Below are 22551 nucleotides of genomic sequence, written 5' to 3' on the forward strand. Positions count from 1 at the left end.
AAGCCTTTTTGTGCAGAGATCCTTTTTTTGCGGATTTCCATTGTGTGTGGTGCCTTCCCTTTTGTCCAATCAACTAGAAATATGCAAAGCAAAGCTGACAAGCTTGCATGTGTGCTAACAAGCAGCAAAAGATGGTAGATTGAGGTAGAAGCAAGAGACAAAGTTGTCATCTTGGCTCTTAGAGGTATGGAGTACCCCTAAGGTCGATGTACAGTATTTGTGAGGTATGTGTTACCTGAGAGTGGGAAGAGGTGGAGTTTGTCACTGGAGAGTTTTAAAGCACGTTAAACCAGCATTTGTCTGAGATGGTATGGGAAATTTTGGAAATTTCTGAAGGCAAGAAGTGGTCTAGTTTACCTTTTTGGGTCCTTTCCATCCCTTTTTGTTCTATGATTTGTGATCAGGAATGAATCTTTCATTTTTGTGGTGCAAATTAGATAAATGCTTTGTTTCTTTTCTGGTTCCTGTTGCTAGAGATAGCTGTTCAGCAGTAAGTAATTCCCAAAGTGCAGGAATCCCCCTCTGAAAATGTCATTGGCTGTGCCCCATCAACTCTACCTCTTAAGAAGGGGGAGGAGGAGCTGGGGATGTCAGCTCTCTGAAACCGATGAGAAGAGGTGTATGAGGCTGAGGATAGTAAGGGGATCTGGGAAAGGGAAATGAAAGCAGGCTAGAAATCTGGAGAAGATAAAGAGATGAGGAACAAGTAAAAAGAAAGCGATGGGAGAGTAGCGGGAAGAAAAATCCAGGCCCGAGTAATGGAGAAGAGGAGGACGTCCACTGCTTTAACCACTAGGCTACTCCTCTAACTCCTTATGTTTACCCAGAACAATCTTGAGCTTCCTTCGTCTGTTTTCCTATTCCAAGAAAACTATTTCCCTTGCTCAGTCACCCCTAAACTTCATTAACATGCCTATGCTTTTGATAGTTTAAGCATGTATTCATTTGCCGCTTAGACCCTCGGATAATGCGGCCTATAAATTCTTAAATAAATAAAGTGACAATAAGGGCAAAACGATGTTTGTATTTACCATTGTCAGAGTTCATTTTCTGGATGAAGAGAACAAGCAGCTGCAGGATAGCACGATTCGCCTCAGTAGTCAGGTTGCAATGTTGGAGCGGATTCTGAAGACCATTCAGACTCTCAACATCGAGGTGAGATTTGCCGCCTTATGTGCTTAGGCCCAAACCTTACCTGCTGAAATGGCAGATCTAACAAACCCCATGGTTTCAAAGATAAATTGTATGCACAGAGCTTGCATGCTTCTACATCCCTGTAGCTGTATGCTTTTTTTTATATGGGAAAATGTAGAAGAGACTATATTTTAATATCCACAAAATAACATCGGAGAGAAAAATAGTGGAGGATAATCCTTGTTCAGTATTTCCTCATTTTCCAGTCCAGGCGAGTGGGTTATTACCCGCTGCCAGCAGATGGAGGCAAAGAATACAGCTTTCTCTGTAACATTATCACTTACATATGGGGCAGTCTGGAAAAACATCAGTATTCTCTGCCTCCAGCAGATTGTTGATGCACCTATATTAGTATCGTACTAGCTCGCCCTGGTGGAATGATGTTGGGCAATTTGGATTGGCAGATTCTGGGCCAAGCACTCGTTATTCCAGATTAGCAAGCCCTGTTGTGGAGGTTCCCATCCCCAGAGGGGGCTTGGTAGAGTCAAGGGGAGAGAGCTTAACCGTATTGAGAGAGATCCTCAGTTACTCCTCTCCCCACTTCCTTTGTCCTAGTAAAGCTGCTTAAAAAGGAAAGTGTAAGGGAAAATGGAGGAAGGCACAGAAAGCTGAGGAGAATCTTGCCTGCTTTCAGGTCTGCCAGGGGTAAGTGCTTCTGTGCAGGGGAGGGTGATTCAGCTGGATCCGGATTGCCATGTCCCATGCTGCTGCTGTCGGAGCCTGTTCCTGTGGCGGAACACGGCTGCCTTTGTGTTGCATGCAGGAGTCGCTGCTCTGTATCTAACTCTGCAGGCAACATTTGCTCCGCACGTTTGAGGAGCAGAAAAAGCTTGGGGGGGGGGGGGGGGCATTAAAAGCTGAGGAGATTAATTCAGGGTGGCCAGTTTGGAGGTTGGATTCTCTACAGTGTTCTCAGATTTGGCTTTTATTTCCCACCCTGAGCTCAGGACTGCTGAATTGCTTGAGGCAGCTGGTTCGGACAGTATTGTGCATCCCAAAATACTGTCTCTTCTCCCATGCTCTCAGGCAATATTAGTGGGCCCCTGGTGAGGGGACCAGCTACGGAAGCTATTCAGAGCTCTAGCCTATTTTCTTCAGGGAATTTCCCCCCCCCCCGAACTCTTTACAGTTTTGCATCAGGGTCTTATATGTAATTCAGGGGTCTGATGAAGGGGGGGAAGTTATCCAGTGGCCTGGCCCAGGTTTTTCTGCCACAGGTCAGCTGCAGCCAAAGAGGGCTAAGTTAGCTCAGAGACGTTTGGCATTGGGAAAGCGTTAAAGAGGGTAGGCCTTCTGGTGGAATCGGATGAAGCCTTTGATTTAGATGTCTGCGGGTCATTACAGAAAGGAGAGAATAACAAGGTTGTCAGCTTTTTCCAAAAGGATGAGCTGATTTGTTCAGTTGGTTTAATCTTTCAGAATGTCTGAGTCAAAGGAGAGGAGGCTCCTGTCTTAAAAAAAAAAAAAAAAAAAAAAGTTGGGGGGGAGGGGAGGGTCCCTGTTTTTTTAGGGTGTTCACAAATCTTGAAAAACCTTCTTGCTCCACATAAGTCCTCCATTTATCTCTGGAAAAGGTACAGCATGGCCAGTGGAGGACTTGCTTCTGTCAGTGTGGGAGCCTCGAGAGACTGTTCTCAGAGCTACGATTGTTTTCAGTAGGCTGTACCCATGCCACTGGATGCCAGGCAGAGTCTGTTCTGATGCTTCGAATCAGCAGTTAACCCGAAAAACGTTTGTTCCAGTGGAGGGAGGTGCAACTCTTAAAGATCCACAGCTTGTCGGTTCTGATCTCCATTTGTAGTAGCTGTGTGGCTCAGATGCTTGTATGCTGGGTACAACCGCTCTCTGAAGTTCATCAGGCAGCTACGGTGGAGTCAGGAGCCACATTCCTAGCAGATGCCATATTTGTTCTCATCAGAATTTCTTTTAGATCTGTAGCCTTGGCTGTGGCACCATGAAGATTTCTATGGTTTTGCCACTGGGTCCAAGCTTCCCTTTAAAGAAAAGTTGTTTGGCAAAGATCTGCAATAGCTGGTTAAGGGCCTAGGAGAACCAAAGCCTCAAAGTCTCTCTGAAGACAATTCTACCGGGTCAGTGGGACTGGGGTCAATGTCCAGATCCTAGAAAGTATAGTCCATGGAAGCCAACTTCCCAACTGTTCAGGTATAAAAATAAAAAAAAAATCAGGCTTTTCTGGGGACTAGAAAGTTGAGGTCTGAGGCAGCTGGCCAAGCAGGGGTCAGTCGCACCTCTTAATGAAGAGTGGCAGTTCCCTTCCTTGTTTCTTTTTGTAGGCAGTTGCCTGCAGCAGTTTTACCAGACATGAACCCAATGGTCAATCAGTATAATTATATCTTCAGCTCGCCATTCCAGCTCTTGATGCCTATAAAGTCTCTCCTTCTGTGTTGCTCACCAGGAGAAGGGCAGTTCAAGCCACTCTCAAGAGCCTTCGGCTGTCACAGGTGATTCCAGTACTATTGCGAGGCACAAGGTCATGGTCGTTGCTCCTTTTTCTTTTTGGTTCCAAAGAAGAATGGCACTTGCAGGCCTGTCCTTGGCCTGAAGAGAGTAAACATCAGCCTTCGCATTTTTCATTTCCTGTTTGAGACTTTTTAGTTGATATTACTAGCGGTGAAACAGGTCTAGTTCTTCTTGTCTCTGGTTCTTTTGGAGACATATTTTCATATTCCCTTCAGTGAATCTCATTAAAGGTTTCTCAGTTTCTGTATCTTTGGAAAACTTTATCAGTTCCATGCACTGAGCTTGCTGTAGCTCCAAGAACCTCTACCAAAATAATGGCAGTAAGAGCAGCTTTCTTGAGAAAAGAGGGCATCATGATTCATCATTATCTGGACAGTTGATTTATCAGAGCCAAATCACATTATAAAGGCATCAAAGTGTTAAACGGAATTCTGCAGGATTTTAGAAGGCTTCAGCTTGCTGATCAACTCTGTGAAGAGCAAATTTCTTCCTCTTCAGTCTCTGGAATACCTAGGGGCTCTGTTTAGTACCAAATGATGTCAAATGTATTCAGCTAGACAACGGATGACTAAGATTGTAGGTCAAATGGAAAAGTTCAGTGCTCAGGAGACCTTCCAAAGTTTGGGGTTATCTGCAGCTGCTGGGCTCCATGGCAGCCACCTTGGACCTCATTCCGTGGGCCAGGATCCATATGCATTTTTTGCATTCTCTCTCTCGTTGTTTTCCTCATTCTGGGATTATGAACATTGCCTTTCCTTCTCGGGTCTGCTGAGGCAGAGCCTCTCCTGGTAGTCAACATTGCAGAATGAAATAAAAGGAGTAAATCTGGATGTTATGAATTTAGAAAGTGGACCCTTATTCTGAGGTAGAGTTAGCACTGCCAAAGGTAGGTCAACCCTCATCTGTCTCTACCGTCGGATGGCAAGGCCTGTTGATGAAGATGTTTGGATGAAGGCTTCGCCCTGGAAGCTCGTGATCCCCCCAGGAGGAGCCCGTAAGGACAAGGCCGCTGGGATTTAGGAGACTCCCTGAAGGGTGAAGATAGTCTGGATGCAGGCGACTCCTGCAGGTCGTGGGGTCCAGACGGCTGCTGCTTCCAGCAGGTCGTGATCAGTCAGGGAGTATACATCATAGGATATTCCAAATCCGGTCCGAGGGTCGAAGTCCAGAGAGAGGTCAAGAGCCGGTCCAGGAGCAGACAACAGAAGGGTCCAGAGCCAGTCCAAGTCAATACCAGAAGATCACCACCACCGGTCCGAGGGTCAGGAGCCAAAGAGTCAGTCCAACGAGGAGAAGAAGCGGAAGCGGGACGGAGAGCGGATCCAGGAACACAGGAACCAAGCACAGAGCCTCAATACCAAGTCAAGGTCTAAGTATCAGACCTTGTCTTAAATATAGAAACTGGAGGGAGGAGTCCCAGGAGGAGCCATGACAATTTCCTGTCATGGCTCCTTTAAATTCTCTCTTCAGCCGTGTGCGCGGCTTCTAGCAGGCTGAGGGGGAGGAGCCGGACCGGCTGAGAATCATGCAGCCGGGCTTGGCAGCAGCAGCGGCCTCGAGGAAGGTGAAGAAGAAGGCTGCCTGCCACAGCAGGAGCCTCAGATACTCCCGATACTTTGGGTGAGTTTATTAACGCCGTGGCCGCCGGCCCGACCCTGGTCGCGGCCGGTGGCCATGACACCCGGCTGCGGGCCGCCGCGGTTGGCGTTCCTAACACTGGAACCACGCTTGTGGCGTTTTTGTCTCCATGGATATGAGTTTGACAGGATGGGGAGCACACTGTTGACATTAGATAAGTCAAGGACTCCAGTCTAGGGAGAAGGCATCTTGATCCATCTACAGGTTGCAAACCAAGGCTAGCATGTTTATCCTGTTGCATTTCCTGCCTTTGGTAAAGGGAATGGCAGTTGAGGTTCTGTCTGAAATGTATTAGCAGTGGCTTGTGTGAACAGGTAGTGAGATATCTGGAGGTAGGGCATATCCAAGAAGACTAATCTCCTGTTTCAATGGGTAGAAGAAAATCTTCAGATTTCATTGGCACATTTTGTAGGCTTGGAGAATGTCCAAACTAAATTTCTCAGCAGAAACATCCTGGATCTATGGGAATGGGAGTTTGGCCAGAAAACCTTTTAAAAGATAGTGGAGGATGGGGCATTCCTCACATGGCTCTTATGGTGACTCACAGGAATGCAAAAATTTACTGATTCTTCAACTGATGCAAGGAGCTCGGCTCTAAAGGTATAGGCACTCTAGTTCAACCATGGCCAAAAGAGTTGGTGTATGTGTTTCCTCTGGCCTCTGATAACGAGGACCTTAAAAAAAAAAAAAAAAAAGAAAGTGAAGGTATATGTTTGGGTTGTTTCAGTGGCTCCAGATTGCAGATAGGTCTTCTGCAGGTCTTGTGAACCCATGGTCTTTTGATTCAAGTTCTAATTGTCATGGAAGACCCGTCTCCATTCTATCTTACAGTCTGGCTCTGGAAGGGGTCATGCCTATGCAGGAAAGACTATTCCTCCTCTATTATCTCTACTCTTTTGAAGACCCATTTAAAATTATATTCCTCTGGCCATGCTTGGACTTGCATCTGAGGCATGCTGCAGAGCGTGGACTCTGTCCTCTGTGGCATGTAGATATCTCTAGCGTTTTGACCTTCTTCCATAGAAGATTGGACAAGGATTGGCTTTAAATTTTCTATAGGTTCAAGTTCCTGTTTTGGGGTAGAGTTCAAGGGGTCTCAGTCACTTTACATCTAATTGTTGCTCAGTTCTTTCTAGGAGTGAAGAGACTACATCTCCTTTGTAGAACTGTGGTTCCCCCCCTCCCCCGTCCTTGGGACCTCAGTCTGGTTTTGAAGTTCTTGTGGGCTCCCCTTTCTAACCTCCGAAGCACGTTTCTTTGAAGGATCTTTCTTCAAGGCATTTTTTTGCTAATAGGAATTTGTTCAGCTAGACACCCATTTCTGAACTGCAAGCTCTATTTTGCAGGGATCCCTTCAGGATTTTTTCTTTGGATTCTGTTTTTATTCAGCTGCTTCCTTCCTTCTTGCTGAAAGTGGTCTCTGTTTCTCATGTAAATTCAGGCATTTTTGATGCCGGTTTTTTCCAGAGAAGAGTGCCACGGCAGCAACAGGTCTTTAAAGTTTTGGGATGTCCGGTTTTTCTTCTAGTACCTGGAGCCACTAATCTTTTCAGGAAATCAGATTGCTTGTTTTTTTTGGAGAACAACTCAAGAGCAAGGCAGCTTCTTAGGCAAATTTAGCAGGATGGATTAAGGAGTCAAATGTTTCAGTTTATATGCTTAAGGGTTATGAGGCTCTGGACACCCTTCGAGCCTATTCAGTAAGAGCTCAGTCTTCATCTTCAGTAGAGTCAATGTCCACTGCTCCAGAGGATATTTGCACTTGGTTGTCATTGCATTCTTTTTCTTAGCATTACAGACTGCATGTCCATGCAAAGGAGGATGCAGCCTTTGGAGCCTGTATCCTTGGAGCAATCCTAACATCCACCTTCTCAGATTAGATAGGTTTTAATATTTCTGACTTGTCTGGACTGGTGTAGCAGGATGATGAGGAAGGAGAATTTTTCTTACTTGTTAATTTCCTTTCCTTGAATCCTGCTTCACCAGTCCCGGACCCTCCCAGGAACTTGGGCCTTACAGCTAGTTGAGGAAGTGTCCTTTCATTTCTAGGAGGAGTTCAGATGTGCCTATGCAGAGATGTCTTTCAAGGTATGAATTATTCCCTATTTCTTATTTTTGTTATTTGTCTCCTGTTTCCTGGCTAAGGGAGATATGTTCTGTTAGAGGATCCAGTACTGGGTTTTTCTGTATTGCACCACATGTAAGTAGCAGTGATGTCACAGAGAAAGCTGTGTACTCTGCCTCCATCTGCTGGCAGGGTGGAATAACCCACTTGTCTGGACTGGTGTAGCAGGATTCAAGGAAAGGAAATTTAACAGATAAGAAATGTTTCCATAATTGTTCACAAAGTGATGCCCATAGGGGTCCCATATACATCACTTCCATAAGAACAGCACCATATGGTAAACCATAATAATCAATATACAGATGCTCAATTTTATAAACATAGAAAACCAAATATTTTTGTTTTAAAATATAATTGCACCAGGTTCAATGAAATGTGTATTACATGGTCCCACAATTTAAAGTTCCATTTAAGTATAATTCATTAAAAATGATATAATCATTAAAGTAATTTAACATGAAAAATGTTGTCAAATACTTATTTTTAATTAAATTATAGTCCTGTAGTTTCAAACAAATAATCCCAATCTTCACAAAGAAGCTCTCCGATGGGAAGGAGATGCATCAAGGTTCAAGAAGTCCCCAACATGACCCATGTTTTGCCAGATAATTCCTGGGTTATCTCAGGAGAAAACTGGTCGGCATCAAACAAAATATCCTGGTTGTAATGCACCAGCAAGCAGCCACTATTCTCTACTTACTGCTTTTTCTCAGAAAACTACCTGCACAAATTAGTAAATGTAAATATATGTGGGTAATTTTTCTGGATTGATTTTCAAAGAGAAAGTACGTGTGTACTTTCCTTTGAAAATTAGTGTAAAGTCACAGGTAGCTGACTTCACAGCAATGTGAGCAATTACAAAATTACCCCCTATTGGAAAAACGTTTCAACTCTGCGCAGAAGTGTAAAGGCTGCAGGCGCTTTTTACTCACAGACTTGATGTCAATTTTCAAACAGGAGAAGTTCCCTTTGAAAACTGAGTCGGAAAAGTATACGCACTAACCTGCACCTGCGATTTGTGTGGGTATTTTATCCAGCAAGATTACGTTCATATGCATATGGTCATAAGTTACTCCACCCCATCCCCCACCTAAGAATGTCTGGGCTTAAAAGCACAAATACTTTGAAAATTGCCCTACTCTCTCACCAAGCCCAATAAATATAAGATTTCATTTTTTCCATTTCGTTTAATAAATTGTATTAATCGCTTCACACAAAAAAGACTGAAGTGATGTACAATAAAACAAACATAAAAATAAAAATGTGTACATATAACCGAAAAGCACATACATATATAAAATACATCCGCATCATCATATATCGACATCTTACCTACACGTAAGTCACTGATCAGTAGAATAAAAAAATGTTATTGAGTTTAAAGATTTGTGACACATTGTTCATGGGAGGTATGTTAATGATATTAGTTGCTTTTACCTTCATCATGGAGAAGACCAACAACCAAAAAAGGGGTCAGACAGAAATGCAGGTGAATGTCACAAACGGTTTCTTGTTATGCTGGAAATAATTTCAGATGCTAACTGTGTTTCTATGCACTTTAACTTCTCTCCCAGGAGCTAAACAAAGTAATTCCATCTGAATGCTTCCCATTAAATGACAAGACTCTATCGCTTCCAAACACAAGGTAAGAAGAATGGGCGCCATGATGTTAGACGTACAGTAAAACAAGCTAAGCTTTTGCTTACTGAACTGGGAGGGGGAGAAGGGGGTTAAACTTTGCAGTTAATGTTGTAGTTGTATTTCTGGAAAACTTTGATTAAAAATAAAAGGAAAAAAAAAAAGTATCATATGCTGCTTTGTTTAACAATATTTTAAAAAGTGTGTGCGCTTCCCGGCGTGCACACATGGATGCGCTGATTTTCTAACACGAGTGCACCGGCGCGCGCATGTTAGAAAATCCGTGGGCTGCGCACACGTGCACAGCGGATTTTATAATCCACGCACGTATGTGCGGGCGGTGCACGCAAGAGGGGGTGGGCTTTTGCAATTTCTCCCCCCTACCTAAATTCCCTCCCTCTTCCCCTCTCCTCCCCACTCCCTAAACCCTATCTTTTGTTTTTGGTTTTTTTTCTTTGTTTTACAACTTACTTCAGCTCCTGAAGTAAGTTGGAATTCAAAGAAGCAGGGCACTTATGCACGTACCGGGGTCTACGCGCTGGCCGGGCTCCTTAGAAAATCCGCCTGGCGCGCGTGGGCCTTTGAAAATCTACCCAGTAAGCGCTGCGATGCTGCATCTTTCCCGCAGATAGATCAGAATTTCTTAGCTGCTGGCTCCTGGATCCAAAGAAAATTTGTCAAGGCCTATTCGATGGAATTGCCTGCTGATTGAATAAGCAAAGGAACTGAGAGTGTGTTGCAGAGAGGGGGGGGGGGGGTGGTCTGGAACAAGCAGATTAAAATGCTGGAGAATCTCGCAGCATGTAGCCTCTTGGAAAATTTGCCCGGCGCACACAAATCCGGCCACACGCGTAAACACCGGATGTTACGCGCGCGGGCATGTACAAATCTACCCGTAAGCATTTTATTGATGTTTTATTGTGAGCCACCGTGATTGTCTTTTCAGAACGATGGTATGTAAATAAATAAACATGAATATGAATAAGAACTGTTTGCCAGTGGACAAAGAAACATTTTGAAGTTCAGGTTATAGCTAGAAAATACATAGAAGACGTAAATGTTACTTCGCTTGATCGTTTGGGGGTAATAGTTTTCAGGAAGTAAAGATTCCAAATGCACATTAAAGAATAATGTTGAAAGTTGAGAGCACCGTGTTCAGTGGAAATTTTCACTCTAAAAAAAAAAAAAAGCTTCTTGTTTTTATGTACAGTAACTCCAAAAGCTCCTACACTGCTATCTGGGGCTTCTGCGACTTATCACTACAATGAATCTGTCCAGTCTGCCTCCACTAGCAACTTCTTCCTTACTGAGGTTTTACCATCCTTGCTGTGGATTTATTTTCCTTTTGATGCTGTAGTCTTCCAACATTACTCCATTTTAATGTATTTGTAAATCTATTCTTATATCCTGTTTTTCCCTCTCTTTCTTTAACCCCCTTTCCCCATCCCAGACTGCGTGCCAAGTGGCATACATGCCCTTGCCAATCAAGTGTTGGAGGGAACTTTTTAGAGACTTCCCCTTAGCACTGAAGTTTCAGGCTGCAGAAAACCACTCTCCCCGGGACAGAGCATGTTATCTCGATGGCACATCCTGACCCCAGCAAGCCTGGTCAGGCAAGAGACTCAAACAGCTGTTTAGCATACTGTATTAATATATTACTTAACTGTCCTGATTCTGAGCTGATCACAGTTCTTTTCTTTCTTTCTTTTAGTTTTCCAGCTGTAGGACTGTCCAGTTCTCTTGGAATTCTAAAAGCAATTCCAGATGCAAAGAATGAGGATGTACCTGAAAGCCTGAAGGCAGCATTTTCCATTTCACATTCACAACCTTCTGAAATCAGCTATTTAAACTTGACCTCACCTGGAGAGACTCCGACATTCCCAGGAGAGCAGCACGGCCCGAGTGTTTGCAGTGACGAAGAGCACCAATGAGAATAAGCACAATGCAATGTAGGCTCCCACTGATGACAGGCTACTGTCTCCCTCATACATGGCTTCCCAAATCTGCCCTATTTACTCCATAGTCAGTCAGGTTTTCAGGCTATCCACAATGAATAAGCATGAGAGATACTGCATTTGCAGACACTGGAAACCAATTATATGCCAATTTATCTCATGCATATTCGTTGTGACGATCCTGAAAACCCAGCTGGCTGTGGGACCAAAGGGAACAGGTTTGAGAAGCCTTGCCCTATAAAAACATAAATTGGGAAGAGATTTATAAAGTTTGGGGGCTTAAAACCCAAAAGCAGAGCCATCGGAAGGGATGGGCGAGAAGAGCAGCTGCCTGGGGTGGTGCCAATGCATCCCGCCGCCACCCACTACCGACATAATTCCAAGAATGCCATGCCGTAAGCTAGCTGCAGCATTGAAGGATCACCCTCCTTCCCTGACTGTCCGGGGTGCCATTTAGCCCAGCAATGGCCCAAAAGGAAATTCTAAAAGAAGCCAACATATGATACCATATGGCAGTTGTTTCAAATTCACAGATATTTGTATATTTTAGGAATATCAGCTTACTGCTTTGTGTTCTTTTGTAGAGAAATTCATCTTGGGAATGAGCTTGTTCATTGGTTGGAAGGGTGGGGGTGCCCTCTCCAGTGCTGCAGCTGGCAAGTGCATGCCATGTTTGGCTACGCAGGAGCTTATGTCAGCAGTAGGTGGCAGCTTAGTGCATTGGCACCACTCCAGGTGAGTGATCTTCTTGCCCACCTCTTCTGATGGCCCTGCTTTTAGAATAAAAGATAGAAAACAGTTTTTTGCAATAGAGGAAGATAAATAGTAGAGTGCCCCAGGGATCTGTACTGGGACCAGTGTGTTTGGTTTTTTTTTAACATATTTATAGATGATCTGGAAAAGGGAATGATGAGTGAAGTGATCACATTTTGCAGACAACACAAAATTATTCCAAATTGTTAAATCACAAGCAGATTGTGAGAAATTGCAGAGGTGCTTGCAAGACTGAAGACTGGGCATCCAAATGGCAGATGAAATTTAATGTGGACAGGTGCAAAGTGATGCACATAGGGAAAAAATAATCCAAACTGTAGGAACTCGATGCTGGGTTCCATAATTAGGAGTCACCCACCCTGGAAAAGGATCCGGGCATCATCGCGGACAAAACCTTGAAATCCTTGGCTCGATGTGCAGCAGCAGCGGTCAAAAAAGCAAACAGAGTGTTTGTGTTAATACTCCAGATTAGTGCAGACTGCACCTAGATTACTGTGTGCAATTCTGGTTGCTAAATCTCAAAAAAGAGGGTAGAACTAGAAAAGGTACAGAGCAGGGTGACCAAGATTATAAAGGGGGTGGAATGGCTAAAGAGGTTAGGGCTTTTCATCTTGGGGAAGAGATGACCGAGGGAAAATATGATAAAGGTCTATAAAATCATGAGTGGAGTGGAACGCGTAAATGCAGATTGGTTGTTTATACTTTAAGGATGTGGACACTCCATGAAGTTACTAAGTAGTACATTTAAAACATCAGAGAAATATTTTTTCACTCAATGCACAATAAAGCTCTGGACTTCATTCACAGAGAATATGGTAAAGGCGGTTAGCAATGCTGGGTCTATAAAAGGTTAGAGGAAAAATCCATAGACCGTACTAACCAGGTAGGTAGAAACTGCTTTTCCTTGCATGTAAGTAGCATGGGATCCTACCAGGTACTTGTGACATGGACTGATCATTGTTGAAAACAGGATACTAGGCTTGATGGACCCTTGATTTGATCCAGTATAGCGGTTCTTATGTAGGACCTTTTTTAATTTGTTTTGTTTGAAATTTTAAATAATTAATTCTTTTATCCTACAGAGTAGATTAGACTGTTTTCAGGTGAGGAGGGTTGTAATCTTGGTCCTAATCCCTTTTTGTTCATCGTAAATGCAGTTAATGAATGGAGGACTTATCACATGACATTTTGTATCAAAATGTATTTTTCCTTATCTAGTCTGACCAGTCCATCACCTGGGTTATGCTCCCCACCCTAGCAGATGGAGACCGAGAACAATAAGCTTGATGGCATTGCCTCTTATAGGGTCCCATGCTGTGCCCAGCCTACCAGTAATCTGTCTCCATCAGACAGGCGAGCATCTTGTGCTGTTCTGAGTCCTGGTGTAGGCTGGATGAAGGAGATGTGCTTTCAGCTGCTCCTGGGGTGACGGTCTCTTGGCTCCGTCCCCCAGTTGAGCCGTTCCTGAGGTGACCATCTAGGCTCCCTCCCTCAACAGAGCATTCCCTAAGATTGATAGACAGTTTTTCCTTTCCTAGTGGGTCTATGCCTGACAATCAAATATCTTAAGAAACGGTTTACTTTTTTTTTTTGTTTGCCCCTCCTTAGCGCTCTTTCCTTCTCCCCTCCCCTTTTTGGGCAGTAAGCTTATATTGTCCAGACAGTAAAGTTTAAAAAAAAAAAAAAAGGTAACATGCTCAGACAATGGGGGTGAGTTTCCCAGAGACTTTTCATTTTTAGGAGCTGATGTAATAAGCAGCACTAAAGCTGCCACAGGTTTATGTGCACGTTTTCCCCACGCTATCCTTATGCAGGTAATAGTGTTCAGTACAGGAAAAACACACGCATCAATCTGATTTTAAAAAAACCCGTCTAGTTTAGCACGAGTGCATGTAAATGAGACAATTAACTATTCATGGGCTATGCAGGGAGCCGCACATCAGTTAGTGCAGGTTTTTTAGTGCCTGGGTCAGGGCAGGAGTTAAGTTAAAAGCGCATGTCTGGAGACCCATTTACTCTAGGATAATCATGGATTTCCTGGCATGTAGACAAATGGACTCGGGACCAGTGGGTTTATGCTCCCCTGCCAGCAGATGCTGACGTCACAATATATATAACCCTGCAGTGACCCCAGCCTGCCTGTATTCTCTGTCTCCAGCAGATGGTGGATGTGTATCTCCCTATGGGGATTGCTTTGAGCCTTTTGAAAGGAGAAATTTGAAATTCTAAATTCAGGAAAAGAAATCCCCGCTCTCCTGCAGTGATAACTAAAGGTCCCTTCCCCAGTTAAGCATTCCTGAGGCGATTTCCGCGGTCCTTCAGAGGTGTGCCTTGGTCTGGTAGCTGGGTTTCCCAGTGTGGACTTAGCTGCTACTTTAGCTGAAAGGTAGCGGGTGCAGAAGGCCACAAGCGGCGGTGACAGCAGATGCCCTCTCCCCCCGAAGCCAGAGACCGCCTCTGTACTCAGCCGGTAAGCACTGAGCTCAGGTAAGGTTTAAAAAATATAATAAAGTTTTACCTGAATCAGAGACAGTTAGAGGGGTTTCAGGACTTCGTCTAGTCTCTGTTCTCGGCGAGCCGAGAACGAATGTTTGTTCCTGCTCGTGTTGGGGTACTGGGCAGCTTGGCGGGTTGAGTGGCCCCCAGTGGGCTAGGTCCCACACTTAGGCTTTTTTCTTGCACATCACGTGGTAGGTCGCAGCAGCCGATATTGTGCACTCTTTTGCGTGTTCTGCTGCCCTCTATAGGCAGTTGGTGTGCGCAGTGTGTTGGCTCTGTGCACGCATTGTATACTTGTTTTTGGGTGCACATTTTACACGCCCAAACTTTTTAATGCGCTTAACTTGGCATACAGGTTGCACGTGCACCTTGCCATTCTTTCTTCTAGGCGCATTGCATTTTTGAGCGCGAGCCATTCCAAAGCACATTTACCACAGTGATGGCGCTAGTAAGCCAGAAGCCTTCCTATTTGTGTGGCCTGTCATATTAGCTGACCTGACTCCTAACCTGTTTTAGTGCTGCTCAGATGTTCAGGGAGAGTTGTCTTCCTCAGATTTTGCTAAGCCTGGCTCTTCCCATTCTGATGATGGGTTGGTCACAGCCTTGACTGGGGGGACGCCAGATCTTGGTTCTCCCTTGACTGGCTCCTCCGCCGGCGAGGAAAGTTCTGTGGGACCAGCTCCAGTACCTTCTGAGCTTGGTCTGGACTCAGCTGCTTTTTCTTGGGTGGAATTTTTTCAAGGCTTACAAGCCTTTCTTCAGGTGTAGTCCTCTGCTTCCCCCATTTCTGTCCGGTTGGTCCCTCAGCAGATGGCTCCTCCCTCTTCCAGTCCTATGCTTAAGCGCCAGGACTCCTCGGGTGTTCCCAACAGGAATCCAGATGGCACTGATGATGAGGTTGATCCTGATTCTCTGAAAGATGGGGAAATTCTTCCAGGGTTGGAACCATATCGAACCATGTTGCAGTTTTTTCATAGAGATGAACTGCCGGCCCTGATTTCCCAGACCTTGAAACAGCTGAGTGTTCCTGGTTCAGATGCCATGTCAGAGCCGAGGAAGAATCCCATTTTGGTTTCCTTATGTAAAGCCTTGTGTTTTTTTTTCTGGTGATGGATGCCATCCAGGAATTGATTGATACAGAATGGGATGCCCCAGAGGCAAATTTTAAAGGGGGTCAGACACTGGAAGGCCTGTACCTCATGGATCCGGCTGTGAGAGAGCATTTGTGTTTTCCGAAATTGGATGCTGTGGTATGTGCCGTGTCTAAGCAGACGACTATCTCCGTAGAGGAAGGAGTGGTCTTAAATAATGTACATGATAGAAGGATTGAGGCTATTCTTAAGCAAGCCTTTGAGGCAGTGGTGATGAATTTACAGATTGCCTCCTGTTGCACCCTAGTGGTGAAATCTTGTCTGCTTCTCTCTCAGGAGGTTGATGAGTCTGAAGGGAATTCCAGAGCAGTTATGGCGCCTGCTACCGCCTTTTTAGCAAAAGTAGGCTGTGATTTGGTCTGGACCTTGGCCAGAGGAGTGGCTTCGGTGATAGTGGCCAGATATGAACTCTGGTTGTGAAATTGGTCAGCTGACACAGCTTCCAAAGCCAATCTTACTATGATGCCCCTTAAAGGCTCGCTCTTGTTTGGGAGCAAGATGGAAAAACTGGCCAGTAAGTAGGGCAAGTCTCCGGTGCCTCAGTTGCCGGAGGATAAGGAACAGTAACAGCACCCTTTGGCATGAGGGGTTGATTCCAGGCGTTTTTGTCTCTACAGAGGGATGACCTATCAGCGGACTCGGCTTTTCGGTAGGTCTTAGTCCATTCGTCCCCGGTAGTCCAAGAGAGGAGTGAGCTTAGGTGGTGGACCTTCCCGAGCTTCCCAATGAAGATTTGCCAAACCCCTCTCCGGAACAGGAACTAGGGGGATGTGTCTCTCTCTTTTATCGGAGGCGGGTCGAGATAACGTCAGACCAGTGGGTCCTAGAGGTGATACGTGAAGGGTATGCAATGGAATTTCGCAGTATTCCTCGGGACATGTTCATGATGCCCAGTTGCCACTCCCTGCAGAAGCAGGCAATGGAGTTTACACTTCAGAGGCTCCTCAGAGTGAGGGCTGTGGTTCTGGTGCCCATGTCTCAAGAAAATATGGGGCAATATTCCATTTATTTTATTGTGCCCAAGAAGGAGGGCTCCTTTCGTCCCTTCTTGGATCTCAAGAGGGTCAAACATAACTGGAAGGTGACTCATTTTTGAATGGAAATCTTAAGGTCTGTAATAATGGCAGTGCTGTCGGGGGAATTTCTGACCTCCTTGGATCTGTCAGAGGCTTACCTTCATATTCTCATCTGATTGGAACACCAACGCTTTCTACGCTTTGCGGTGTTCAGGCACCATTATCAGTTTCAGGTGCTTCTTTTTTGGTCTAGCCACCACTCTTAGAACATGTTCCAAGATTATGGTAGTGTAGCGGCAGCCTTGCAAAAGGAAGGAATCCTGTTACACCCGTTTTTGGACAACTGGCTGATTTGAGCCAAGTTTCAGGAAGAGAGCCGCCTGGGGAAACACAAGGTGATCTTATTGCAGGAGCTCAGTTGGGTGGTGAACCTGACCAAGAGCAATCTTCAGCCATCCCAGTCGTTGGTGTATCTGGGGGTCTGGCTCAACCCGGGACAAGACAGAGTTTTCCTACCGGAATTTCAGACCTAGAGATTGATGTCTCAAGTGCGGCAGTTGATGAGCATGATATGCCTGACTGAGTGGTCCTACCCAGCTGATGGAATGGGCGGAAGGTCATCTGCAGATGATCTCGGCCTCTCACATTGAAGGAAAGGACAACATAAGAGCGGACTTTCTCAGTAGGGAGAGTCTAGACCCAAGAGAGTGGGTGTTGTCAGCCGAGGCATTTCAGCTGATTGTGGATTGCTTGGGGCTTTCTGTTCCTATGTGAAGGTTCCTCGCTTCTACAGTTGCAGGAGAGATCCGTGGTCCCTGGAAATAGACGATCTCAAACAGGTCTGGCCAGAAGACAGATTGCTTTATGCCTTTCCTCCGAGGCCCTTGCTGGGTAAGATATTTCGTAAGATCGAAGGCCACAGGGGGCTAGTACTCCTGGTGGCACCGGATTGGCCCAGGCATCCATGGTATGCGGATTTGTGTCTACTCCTGGTGGAGGCCCCCCTTCACCTTCCACCTCAGCTTCAGCAGGGACTGGTTCTTCACGAGGCGCCGACTCTTCTGTCTTATGGTTTGGCCCTTGGAAGGATTCTCCTGTTTAAAGCGTGGGGTTTCCTCTGCGGTGGCAAATTGTTATATAGCAGTTTCAATAAAAATGTATCTGTCTCCATCTGCTGGCAGGGGTACAAAACCCAGGAGTCTGGATTGATCTGGGTATGTACAGGGAATGTGGGTTTCTGCTCGATTATAAAGAATAATTCACAAAACATTTAGTTAGACATGGTTTAATGGGACACAGCCAGCATGGTTTACCCAAGGGAAGTCTTGCCTCACAAATCTACATTTTTTTTTTTTTTTTGAAGGGGTGAATAAACGTAGATAAAGACGAACGGGTAAATGTGGTGTATTTGGATTTTCAGAAGGCATTTGATAAAGTCCCTCATGAGAGGCATCTAAGAAAACTAAAAAGTCATGGGATAGGAGGTGATGTCCTTTTAGGGATTGCAAACTTGTTAAAAGACAGGAAACAGAAAGTAGGATTAAATGGTCTGTTTTCACAGTGGAAAAGGTAAACAGTGGAGTCCCTCAGGAATCTGTACTTGGACCTGTGCTTTTCAATATATTTATAAATGATCTGGAAAGGGGTATGACCAGTGAAGTGATCAGATTTGCAGATGACACAAAATTATTCAGAGTAGTTAAATCACAAGCGGATTGTGATAAATTGCAGGGAGGACCTTGCGAGACTGGAAGATTGGGCATCCATATGTCAGATAAAATATAATGTGGACAAGTGCAAGGAGATGCATATAGGGGAAAATAATTCATGCTGTAGTTATGATGTTAGGTTCTGTATTAGGAGTTACCACCCTGGAAAAAGATCTGGGTGTTATAGTTGATATTACATTGAAATTATCAGCTCAGTGTGCTGTGGTGGTCAAAAAAGCAAACAGGAATTATTAGGAAGGGAATGGCAAATAAAACAGTTGATGTCAAAATGCCTTGAAAACTGTGTGCAATTCTGGTTGCCACATCTCCTAAAAGATATAGTTGCATTGGAGAAAGTGCAGAAAAGGGCGACCAAAATGACAAAGGGCATGGAACGGCTGCCCTATGAGGAAAGGCTAAAGAGGTTAGGGCTGTATGGCTTGGATAAGAGATGGCTGAGAGGAGATATAATAGAGGCCTACAAAATCATGAAAGGACTTGAATGGGTAAATGTGAAATGGTTATTTACTCTTTCGGATAATATAAGGACTAGGGGCACTCAGTGAAGTTTGCAAGTAGCACATTTAAAACAAATTGGAGAAAATACCTGTGACTTGGATTGGCCGCTGTTGGAGACAGGATACTGGGCTTGATAGATCCTTGGTCTGACCCAGTATGGCATATCTGATGTTCTGATGATGATCTGCTCATTCTTGGTAATATCTATCAGCTGAATTTTTGTAATGATTTCACCAAGCTTTGTGTGTGGGTCAGAGCTCAGTCTCTGGGGGTTCTTTCCCCCAAGGCTTCTACTCAGTCAGGAGGACACTCAGTATCCACCCAAAAAAAGAGGCATGTACTATGGAGGTTGAGGAATCTTCCAAATTGGATGATTCTCGTCTTGATGTTAATGGTTTAGAGATAGCGATGGGAAGATAAGAGGGGAAGTATTCTTCTGTAGAGGAGGGGGGGGGAGTTTCACATGGTCATACTTTTTTTTTTATTATTTATAAGGAGGAGCTCCCTTCTCTGATTTCATAATCCTTAAAAGTTTTGCATATTGCAGAAGAAAATAGTACAAAGGATGTGAATTCAAAAGAGATCCCTATTATAGTAGGTTTAAAGAAGCTGCCCAGCTTCTAGAAATGTCAAGGAAGCTATTCCATTTACTTTATGGTTCCAAAGAAGTAAGGAATCTTTCATCCTATTTTGGACTTAAAACAGGTCAACAAAGATCTAAAAACACATTTCAAAATGGAGATCATTGATTGTTAGTGGTACAGCAGGGGACATTTCTGACTTCCTTGGATCTGACAGAGGCATACCTTCACATTCTGATGCAAGATCATGAAAAATATCTTTGTTTTGTTGGTTTGAGAGGTCATTTCCTCTGCTCCAAGAACCTTTTCCAAGGTGATGGTGGTAGTTGCAGAGACCCTCTGCTAAGATAGAATTTTGGTACACTCTTACCTCGCTGATTGGTTGATCAAGGCAAAATCAGTCCAAGAGGACGAGGCAGCTTTTGCAGAGTTTGAGCTGGATTATCAACCACAGGAAAAGTAAGTTGGTACCTTCTCAAGCCTTGGAATATATGAGAGCACTGTTCAACATGAAGGTCATCCAAGTTCAACTGACACAGGAAAGGATTTGGAAGTTTCAGGATCAGGAACAAGGACTGCTGAGTTCTTGGCATAGTTATCTTCAGGTTTTGGGGTCCATGGCAGCAACTTTGGACTTAGTTCCCTGCGCAACAGCTCACATGAGGCCATTGCATAAGGAATTGCTTTCCAGATGGCCTCCTCAGTCTCAAGATTATTCCATAAGACTTCCTTTGTCAGGAAGAGTTTGAAATGGTGGCTTGTGTTGGAGAATTTCAACTGGGAGTGGATCTTGACCCTCCATCATGGATCACAGTGATGACAAATGCTGGTTTGAGAGCTCATGGTCTAAATCAAGAAGCTCAGGTCTCAGTCTCTGGAGGAAGTAAGATGGTATATCAACTGCTTAGAAATAAGAGCAATAAGGAAGTCTCAGTTGCAGTTCGCTCCTCTAGTTCAAGGACAGGCAGATGTGATGGTGGTAGCATATGTGGATCATCAGGGAGGAACCAGATGCCTGCAAGATGCAAAAGAAATTTGGGCAGAAAAACATATAAGGATGTTTTCTGCAAGTCACACCGTGAGCACAGAAAATGTGCAGGCGGATTTTCTCAGTCTGAACTCCTTGGACCTAGGGGCGTGGTCCCTGTCCGAGGAGGCCTTTGCCATGATATTTGACAAGTGAGAGAAGCCAGTTAAATATGCCCGTGTCAATATCAATGTGAAATATTTTTTCAGTTGAAGGAAGAACATAAGAAATTGCCATGTTGGGTCAGACCAAGGGTCCATCATGCCCAGCATCCTGTTTCCAACAGAGGCCAAATCAGGCCACAAGAACCTGGCAATTACCCAAACACTAAGAAGATCCCATGCCACTGATGCAATTAATAGCAGTGGCTATTCCCTAAGTAAATTAGATTAATAGCTGTTAATGGACTTCTCCTCCAAGAGCTTATCCAAACCTTTTTTGAACCCTGCTACACTAACTGCACTAACCACATCCTCTGGCGGCAAATTCCAGAGCTTTATTATGCGTTGAGTGAAAATGAATTTTCTCCAATTAGTCTTAAATGTGCTACTTGCTAACTGCATGGAATGCCCCCTAGTCCTTCTATTATCCAAAAGTGTAAATAACCGATTCACATCTACTCGTTCAAAGAGGAGTTCATCAGATTTAGATGCTGTTCTCCAGGAGTGGCTGTTGAGGGGTCTTCTTTATATGTTTCTGCCTTGTCCCTTAATAGATAGAAGGATATCTAGTCATTACGGACTTGTGATTCTGGTGGTGCCCAGTTTGGCTGAGAAAACCCTGGTATGTGGATCAAGTGAGATTACTGGGTGGCAAGCTGGTGGTTTTTCCGCAGTTTAAGGGGATTGTTACGCCAAGGTCTGTGATACTCTAAGATCTGTCTTGGTTTTGTCTTATGGCTGGCCCTTGAGAGGGAAAGATTATTCAAGAAGTTATTCACAGGGTGTGATGAATATTCTTTTGCGAACTAAAAACTTTTCTACCTCAGTAGCATATACTAGTCTGAAAGGATTTGGAAGACTGGTATGCGGATAGAGGTCTGTCAGCCAAAAAGGTCCTGTTGCCCTAGATTTTGGACTTTCTACAGCAAGGCTTGGACTAAGAACATAAGATATGCCACACTGGGTCAGACCAATGGTCCATCAGGCCCAGTATCCTGTTTCCAACAGTGGCCAATCCAAGTCACAAGTACCTGGCAAGTACCCAAACATCAAATAGATCCCAAGCTGCTAATGCTGGCAACAAGCAGTGGCTTTTCCCTATTGATTAAGAGCAGTTTATGGACTTCTCTAGGAACTCATCCCAACCTTTTTTAAACCCAGCTCACTAACTGCCTGGTTTCCAGCTAAGTAATATGAAATAGACTCAATGCAGACATTCACGTTTTCTGTCACAAAATGTTGTAATCATTTAATGATGTTTCAAAAAATCTCTCTTGTAAAAGTGAGAATTCAGAACCTTTTCGGATAAACCAGAGCTTGTCTAGAAACTGAGTTGATAGCCCAACAAAACTTTTGGCCATTGGTGGTATTCATGCATACATGCAACATATCACTGGAAATCAGGGCTACTGGGATCAAAATATATCAGAAAGGTACCATAAAATACCTATGCATGCAAAACTCTGTTTCCTATGGCAGTTCAATGTTAAATTCTGCGACAAAATTTTTGAATTTCTGTGGCACAATTGTATAGATTTTCATATTAAGTAATGTAAATTTGTAACTTTCTTTATAAAAATAAAGTCTTTTTCTGATTTTGTGTGACCAGATAATTTATTTTGGGCAGAAAGGGATCTTTGTGACTGGTGCTGGGAAGGGAGGAGGGGAATTAGAGAATAAGGGTAGGGAGTTGTGACAAAACAGTTTTATGTGCACAGTGATTTCTTGTCTTGCCCTGAGACTTGGATCTTTCCCAGACAGAGGTGCTAACTTTTCCACAGACTATTGCTTGAGGAAGTGGGGTGCCCCTAGCCCTCTCTTGAACTGGTATATATTTGCCTCCTGCTCCTGAACCTGATTCTTATCTTTTTCCTCCGTTCCCTATGTCCCCACTGTCTCTCTCCCTCCTCCAGCTCCTGTGACCCTCCCCCATTCTCCACTATCCCATGGTCTCCTATCTTTTAGCCCCTGTGCCCCCTCCATCCAGTCTATGCCCTCATATCTATTTCTCTTCTTATCCCCTGTACCTTACTGACTTCTCTCCCTCCCTCCTCTGGTCTGTACCCATCTCTCTCTTTCCACT

General features: G+C 44.4%; 1 protein-coding gene across 2 annotated transcripts in view; it reads left to right on the plus strand.

Annotated features, from left to right (window-relative positions):
- The window catches only part of CCDC30 (coiled-coil domain containing 30), an 83958-nt gene extending 72038 nt beyond the window's left edge, over positions 1-11920 (plus strand). For both annotated transcript variants that reach the window (XM_029578994.1, XM_029578995.1), the window contains exons 23-25: positions 1041-1155; positions 9013-9083; positions 10788-11920. In XM_029578994.1, coding sequence (XP_029434854.1) covers positions 1041-1155; positions 9013-9083; positions 10788-11007 — 406 coding nt within the window. In that variant the 3' untranslated portion in view covers positions 11008-11920. The remainder of the gene's footprint in view (positions 1-1040; positions 1156-9012; positions 9084-10787) is intronic.
- The last annotated feature ends 10631 nt before the right edge of the window (positions 11921-22551 follow it).

Source organism: Rhinatrema bivittatum, chromosome 15, assembly GCF_901001135.1.
Source record: "Rhinatrema bivittatum chromosome 15, aRhiBiv1.1, whole genome shotgun sequence".
Classification (NCBI taxonomy): Eukaryota; Metazoa; Chordata; class Amphibia; order Gymnophiona; family Rhinatrematidae; genus Rhinatrema; species Rhinatrema bivittatum.